This window comes from Echinops telfairi, unplaced genomic scaffold (assembly GCF_000313985.2).
Source record: "Echinops telfairi isolate 266 unplaced genomic scaffold, ASM31398v2 ScPeMD7_2010;HRSCAF=2546, whole genome shotgun sequence".
In the NCBI taxonomy this organism is placed as follows: domain Eukaryota; kingdom Metazoa; phylum Chordata; class Mammalia; order Afrosoricida; family Tenrecidae; genus Echinops; species Echinops telfairi.
Window position 1 is genome coordinate 2779812 of NW_022105908.1, and position 8301 is coordinate 2788112.

At 43.0% G+C, this 8301-nt stretch overlaps 1 protein-coding gene across 1 annotated transcript in view; it reads right to left on the reverse strand.

Annotated features, from left to right (window-relative positions):
* ARHGAP44 (Rho GTPase activating protein 44) overlaps nt 1-8301 on the reverse strand; it is a 111450-nt gene that overhangs the window by 53046 nt on the left and 50103 nt on the right. The window contains exon 6 of the mRNA XM_013008221.3: nt 5045-5162. Within this exon, the coding sequence (XP_012863675.2) occupies nt 5045-5162 (118 nt within the window). The remainder of the gene's footprint in view (nt 1-5044; nt 5163-8301) is intronic.

Sequence of the window (8301 nt, forward strand, 5' to 3'; positions counted from 1 at the left end):
GAGGACCTCTAAACATGAAGGGCTCGTCACTGTGCTGATAAGCAGCACCAACGCCCTCCGCGCCTCAACACAGAGAGAAAAGGCGACACTTTCCTGATTTCAATCACCGGTTTGCCACAATTTAAGAAACCCTAAAGCCTTGTCTCACACTGCTGAGGACTCACCGAAAACCATGGCAATATGGGGGGTGGGACCCACTAAGGAAGCCCAGAGAGGAGAGGGAGAAATGCCAAGGCGAGTGTTCAGAACAGTTGTCAGTCAATGCATAAGAGGTGAGCGGGTCAGAAGGGAACCCTAGCAACACAGCACCGACTGCCATGAAGAGAGCAGACCAGCATACAAAGATGACGTGTGGTTCATTACCTGGATATAAAGGCTATGAAGTTCGTAACTAGATGCCATAGGTTTGTAAAGTCAACAAGAACAAGAAAGTGTGTCACCTCATCATATATCGCATTTGTTGTACAACCAATATAACAGTGTACAAGGAATGTATGGATTTGTGAAACACAAATCATCCAGGGATAAATCTGGGGATTTAAAAATAGCACCACATCACTTCAAGGAGAAGTGGGTTATTTAATAAATGGTGTTGTATGGCACGGTTGGCCACTCTTCTGAAAGAAAATAAAACAAAGACTTCTAACTGCACCAAGTCAATGTCAAACATGAAAATGCATAAAACCGCAGGTGAAAACAAGCATGCCTGGAAACGGATTTTGGCGGCAGGTGTACAATTGTACTCCACATGACTGAACTGCAGAAAGATACGTGCTAAATCCTAATTCACAATTGAAAAAAAGAATTAAAGGGGAAATGATTTTAGGCCTGTGTTGGAGACTGGTCTCGAATAAACCAAATGGCCACTTAAACCCTTTACTCGTGTAAAGTGACCACAAGGGGCTTCAGCTACCTCACGGGAAAATGAAGCCGAAAGATGGAATTTTCCCACTAGCTTTCGGAAGTTGCCTTGAACATAGTGGTAAGCTACAAAGTTCTTAATGAAAAATATCAATATAGACAAAGTCACCAGATAAAGGCATTCTGGGAAAACATCAGAATGGCAATAGAACAGAAAAGGGAAAAAGTGCAATATTCCTTTTGGATACAGAGCGCTTATATAAATAGATTTGTTTTAAAAACCACAAGACAAAATAGGAATATGGGACCAATTATACAAATATGTAGCAGATATAGAAAAGCTACTTACTGCCATCAATATTCATGTAAATTAAAATTTGAAACCTAGAGACAGTTGCACCCCATCCCCCCAACAATTTGACAAAAGCTGAAAACTACAATATCCTTTTCTACAGGCAACGATGAAGGGGATGTACTTTCATGAGCTGCTGGTGGGAATGAATTTCAACTACCTTTTAGGAGAAGCAAGCAGCTAATAACTATTAAAAGAAAAGAAATGTAGCTTTTGATGCCAAAATATCACTTTTGGAAATCTAGTATATAAAAATTACTCATGTATATGAGAAAGATATGATATAATAAAGGTATACATATATCACATATGTTTATATATGATACAGTAAAGGTATATACGGACTATATATGAGGGGGTCCCCCCCCAGAAATGGAATTGTTTTTTCAAAGCTATGTATTTAAAGATTTTTACAAAACACCTTAACACCTTCAAAGTACTCTCCATTACACTTCATCCACTTGTCAAATTTGAGATTCCATTCTTAGAAACGTTTTTCAAACTCGTCTGTTTGGATGGCTGAGAGCACCTCCTTTGTTTTTTTCTCTTTACCTCTTCTACGTCATCATCACTGTCCCTTCGTGTCCCCCGTCATTCGTGGAAACAAATAAGTCACATGCAGTGAGGTCAGGTGAGCCAGGTGCGTGGGGCAAGAGAGGCATGTTGCTTTTTTGCCAAAAACTGGTACACTGAGAAGCCTGCATGAGCAGGTGAAATGTCATGGTGGCAAAACCTGTCCCCCATCTGGCACAAATCCGGCCTTTTTGGTTGCACACTGTTAACGCAATCTTTTCAGAACCTCTAAATAGAAAGTTTGTTCAAGAGTCTGACCTGGTGGAACGAACTCCAAATGCACTACAAGTCAACATTTTCATCCTGAATGAAGTTTGTCACCAATTGACATTGCATCTCTTTTGAAACAAGAAACCACTTGGACACTTGGGTTTTTCTCCTCGAGCTGTCCTTGTAAGCTGTGTTCAACCTCACCACACTTTCTGAGGATTATTTCCTGGGCAGGAAACAAAATTTCACAGCCACACACTGTTCTCTTAAGTTAGCCATCACAAAAAAACGAGGTTCAAGTGAAACTGCTTTCACAGAAACTTCACTGTGACCAGACAGAACCTTCCTAGGTGACGCCACTGGGTGCACCAACTCAGAGCAAGTTGCTTGATTCTCACCTGGTGGGAAACACGTGTACTATGAAAGCTATGCCCAGTGGGGCTTGTTTTTTTGGGGGTACCCCCTTGTATGATATGGTAAAGTTATATGATAGGTATATGTATACATATGTATATGTGTTTTGGTGTATAGCAGTATAAACAGTTTTTGGTGATGGTAAATAAACTTAAATTAGTGGAATGTCCTTTGATATGCAAATAGCCAAATAAATTGTGGATTAGATAGATTCCTATTATGGAATGTATTATTACCTTATTAACACATTCAAGCTTCCTTAGAGTCACTCATGGCCACTAAGCATGTAAGGAAGTGCACGCTTCATGAAGTCTTCATAAACATGGTTGCAAAGGTGGTAGCCAACTTCTTTGGAAATAGAAGCTATCTGTCAGGGAGGGAGGATGTTTCATTTGATGTATTTTTCTATTTTCCTAAAAATGATGAGCATGTATAACTTTTTAATAATCTCTTGAAGAATTATTGTACAAAAGTGCTTTAATAAGTTCATGCAAATGTGGAATTAAAAGATAGTGAAAATTTTCCACAAACCTTTTGAATGCCCCTTTGTACACAGAGAATAAGAATACAAAACAAATGTAAAGCTAAATAAGACTGTCTAAGTCTATTCTCATTCTGAAATATATGGATATTCATATTCACCACCCCATCTGGTCTTTTTAAAGGGATATATGTATGTATGTATGTATGTATGTATGTATGTATGTATGTATATGTGTATGTATCAACTGAAGAATAGAGATCCACAGTAGATGGAGGAGAGGAGTTATACTTCACAGAGAGCATCAGATCAAGATTTTCCATTGACGTAAGAGTTCAAAGGACAAGTCAGCTTTACTCAAGGTAAACCTTGGGTCTGACGTATCAGTCTTACATTGCTTGGATTCACAGTATCATAGGCTGAATGATAATGCATTCTTGAAAAAATCTTTCCATGTTCCCAATTCAGGAGAGAAATTCTATCTGAATTTCCCCTCCATCTAAGGTCAAAGCTAGCTGGGCAGAGTGGTTGAGAAAGATTTAGCGAATGGGCAAGTTGACAAGACTAGTAACAGCCATGAAGAATGGAGATATTCACATGCAAAGTGCCAACACCGATTCATGAAGACCCCATGTGTGTCCGAGCATGACGGGGCCCCATAGAATTATCAATGGCTGATGGAGGGGCTGGGGCAGGAGAAGATCTCTAGGCCTTTCTCCTAAGACACAGCTGGCTGCACTTGAACCACCAACCTTTTAGTCAGCAGTCAAGCATGATAATTTTTCATACTTCCCAGGGGCTCTCCACTACAACGGTATTATGTAATTAAGACAAGCAGTACCTAGAATAGTGGCATGAGCATGACCTGCTTGTTCTCAGTGCTAAATGCTGGTTTGGTTTCCTGGGAAATCCAAGCCGAATGACGTATATTCAACCAGTCAGCAACATGAGATTTAGGGGCACTGACTCCTGTACAGTCAAGAACCCAGGGGCAATTTTTGACATGTTCCACCTTCCAAATTTAACCTATAGCCTACTGTTCATCTTACCAATTACAAACTGTTGATTAGCACTTATTTTGTGTTATATGGATTACATACTGCACCCACATAAAAGTTGCATTTTCAACAGAAGATGAAATAGTATTTTATAGAAAAGTCGAGGCTTGTGCGTGTGCTGACACGGCTGCAGCGGTGCTTCATGAATCTCCTTTCCTTTAATGACTCTTTCACTGGATTCCCTTATCTTGAAGTGGGGGGAAGCTCAGTTGCAGGCTGCAATCTACAGTACATTGTTAGCGATTACACTTCATCTGGTAAAGTCATGACTTGTCTCTGCTTCTTGGGAGCACTTCCAACATCACTAGTGACACTGTACGGACTCCCAGGTGTCATTCAGTTTATGGTACGACACCAAACACAACAAACACACACACGTGTGTGAGAGATCACCTTCTACTGTGCTATTGTAGTTCACTGAGGATACAAACTGCTCATCTGGGCGTGATTATCATCACACTTTTTTTTTAAATCCACCTGTAAAGGGACTGGCACAGCTCACACCCATGTTATTCAAGAGTCAACTGCACGGAGCACCAACAGAAAGAGAATCATGCAAAGGGCATAAGGCATGTGGGAAACGTACAAAGGAAGCGTTCACAAGTATAATGGAGGGTAATCATTCTGTAAATGTGTCATCAGTTATTAGAATGATGCAGTCCTGTCTTTAAGTGAAAAAAACAAACAAACCAGAAATTTCCTTTGTTATGAATTTCTCCTTGGTTAGCCTTTCAAAGAAAAATGTTTGCCACAAGGCAAAGAATTGATAAGGTGTCTCAGAAAATACTGAAAGGTGCACAAAAAGATAAACAATCTAATATCTATACTTTCCATCATCTTACTTTTGGGGTTACAGATGACTTACAAAAACATCATTCAGACGTCAGGGTAATACTTCCGCTTTAGCTACCATGTAGGAAAGTCAGCTATAAACCAGCTGGAACCACCTTGTCCGGGTCACCTCAAAGCCCAATCCTCCGGGCTTTTTGGAGACACCTGCCTGGACTAGATGCTCGACAAGTAGGCTGTGACCGAACACGGGAGCACAAAATGGGAACCCGTCTGCCCCAGTAGAGGAGTAAAGAAAGTGGGTACCCTGCAAATCTCCACTCGGTTGGCAGCCTCCTCCATTTCTTCCCTGAGGGCATCGGCTTTGGCGCCCGCAGGCTGTAAATTGCTGGACAAACCCGAAGACTTGGAAGTCTGCTGCCACCTGATGGAAAACAGGAGAAAAGAGGGAGAGAGATGTGAGACAGGTAGAGCCTTCAGGGTATTTGGGGATAATGAAGGAAATATCTGGTTACAAATATTATGCAGAAACTACACATCTTTAGAGAGGAGGTACTATAGAAGTATTACATGTTGTTGTTGTTAGATGCTACCAAAATCGGCCCTAACTCCTGGGGCCCCATGTAGGAGGGAAGGGCCTGCTGCCAGGGCCTGTTCCCCCTCCAGGCCTAGGTGTGGATTGGAGCAGGATCCACTGGGATTTAGTGGTTCATTTTCAAAGTCCACCATCAGGCTGTCTTTCCTACTCACAGCCTGGAAGCTGCACTGACAGCTGGTCAGTGTCCTAGCAACATGCAAGTCTCCAAGTTCAGATGCAGGGTGGCTGACACGGGGTGCACTGGTTGGGAATCAAAGCTCGGTCTTCCACACAGAACGTGAGAATTCTACTTGTCGAAGGAAAGGGGAGGCTATTCATACGGCATAGTCCTGGACAGTATAAACTGATGCGCTTGGCTGATAACCAAAAGGCTGAAGGGTCAAGTCCACCGCGAGGCACCTCAAAAGAAAGGCTTGGCACTTTCCTGCTGGGAAAGCCCAGGGAAGGGGGCTCTGCTCTGACACTCTGAGGTCCCCGCACGGCAGGGTCTACTCCGCAGCAACTGGTCTCGGTGGTGGTTTCTGCCAATCATTTATGTTCCCTGCCTATGCTGCGGGCACTTGAGTTTGGCTGAAGCCGCTGATGGAGGCAAGGCCAAGGCCAAGGCAAGCAGATAGAGAGTAACATGTCAGTGACAGCACTTTCCTGCTACACTGCTGAGCACAAAACAGCTTCACATCTACACTTGGGCATCTCAGGGGCATGTTCTCAAACGTGGCCTCTGGGTGTGGGAGACCACGGCCTTCCTGCTTCCAAGCAAGTCTCGCTTTCTTACAGGTGTTGTGCCATTACCAGGAAATGACCAAAAGGAAGTCTACAAAGAAAGTTCTAGTAACACACTAGTTCCCGATCAAGCCGACTAGAGAGAAAAGGATACACGGTGGAATCACCTTTCTTAGGGTCTGTGAACAAAGGCTTAAAAGGGTGGAATTTGGAAAAATAAATTAGATGGGGCCTTATGTTAACTTGATTAAGGTGCCCTAGTGGTGCAGGGAGCTACTCACAGGGTGGCTAACCACAAAATCACCAGTTGAAACCCCATCAGCCTCTCCGTGGGAGACGGATGAGGTTACCTGCTCCCACAAAGATGTACAACCTTGTAATCAGTTCCCCCTTTCCACACCGATTACAGGGATCTACATATACCCTCCTCCTTGGGGGAGGGACAACAGAAAAGTGGGTGAAGGGAGACGCCGGACAGTGTGAGATATGACAACATAATAAAAAATGATAAATGATCGAGGGCTCATGAGGGAGGGAGGGGAAAAATGAGGAGCTGATACCAAGGGCTCAAGCAGAAAGCAAATGTTTTGAGAATGATGATGGCAACAAATATAAAAATGTGCTTGACACGATGGCTGGCTGGCTGGATTGTGCTAAGAGTTGTACGAGCCCCCAATAAAATGATTAAAATAAAATTTAAAAAGATGTACAACCTTGGAAACCCACGGAGGCAGTTCGACACTGTCCTATAGGGTCACTATGAGTTGGAATGTACTCAATTGCAGTACGTTTTGGGTTTTGGAGCCCACTTGGTCATTGGTTTCCCGCTTTTGATATAGATACGACATAAAACTACTTCTCACTCGAAGAAAACCAGCAGTGTCCTTGCGATGACCAACAGTAGCTGGTACGGGGCTTCAGTCTCAGAGTCCAGCAGGAGAGGGAGGGGCTGGAGGGACTGAAGTAAGGAGGGGGCACTGCCTTGTCCCAGCAGGAAGGTGCCCTCCAGCTCAGGCAGTTCCTGAGCTCAGATGCTACCAGATGCTACCAGGCTTCCACTCGCTTGATGACACTTCATAATGAATTAGATACACACTCTGAAAGCAGCACTCAGACATGCCATGTCTGTCGCCTCAATCATCAGTTAGCTGCCACCCATGTGGAGGTCAAAAGTGATTATTACCCGCCTTTTGAAAAGCAGGAGCCTAGTAGGGCAGTGGGTTACTTGCTGGGCTGCTAACGTCAATGTCAGCAGTTCGAATCCACCAGCTGCTTTGGGAGGGAATGATGAGGCTTTCTGCTCCCATCCAGATTTCCAGTCTTGGAAATGTAACAGGGCAGCGCTGTTCTGCTCTGTAGGGGAGCTGAGTCAGAGTTGACTGGACATCAGTGGGCTTGGGGTGTAAGAGGAAGAATCTAATCACAAGGTGTTTCATCTACTCGTTATTTCCTTTTCTATTTCCTGAGGGGTCAATAAAAAGTCCAGGGCTCCATGATACCAAAAAAAAAAAAAAAAAAGCTTAAGTAAGGTGTTCTTTGTCCTTAGCACAAAGTCGTGAAATAAAAGGCTCCTTGCTATGTAAAGAAGGCCACCTGGGAAAGATACTTTGAAAGATGGGCCTAGCAAGATGGCTGGATGCTCCACAAATGAGCACCTGCCCACATTCCAAACTAAGGATTCAGAGGAAAACAGAAAAGAAACATTCAATTCAATGGCATTTCAAAATCTAAGCTGAAGTGAGTGACAGGTAAAGATTAGTAAGTCTTCTAGGATAATCTTTCCTTAAAAAGGTCTGCCTTACATAAATATTTACTACCACTCATGTTTAACTGTCGTCAAGCAAAAAGTAAAGTGGTTTTATTTTGTTTTTGTAAATAAAAGATGCCATGGCTGTAACTCAGATCCCAGATAATACAGAAATATATCTTCAGAGAAGACCGAAATTATGCTCCCAGCCTACCTGCTCAAACCACGTGCTGGAAAACAACTAGCCACTAAAGTCTGCGTAAAGAACTAGGGTGCTACAGCCACTAAAGTATGGGTAAAGAATTAGGGTGCTACAGCCACTAAAGTCTGTGTAAAGAACTAGGGTGCTACAGCCACTAAAGTCTGTGTAAAGAATTAGGGTGCTACGGCCACTAAAGCCTGTGTAAAGAATTAGGGTGCTACAGCCGCTAAAGTATGTGTAAAGAATTAGGGTGCTACAGCCACTAAAGTATGTGTAAAGAATTAGGGTGCTAC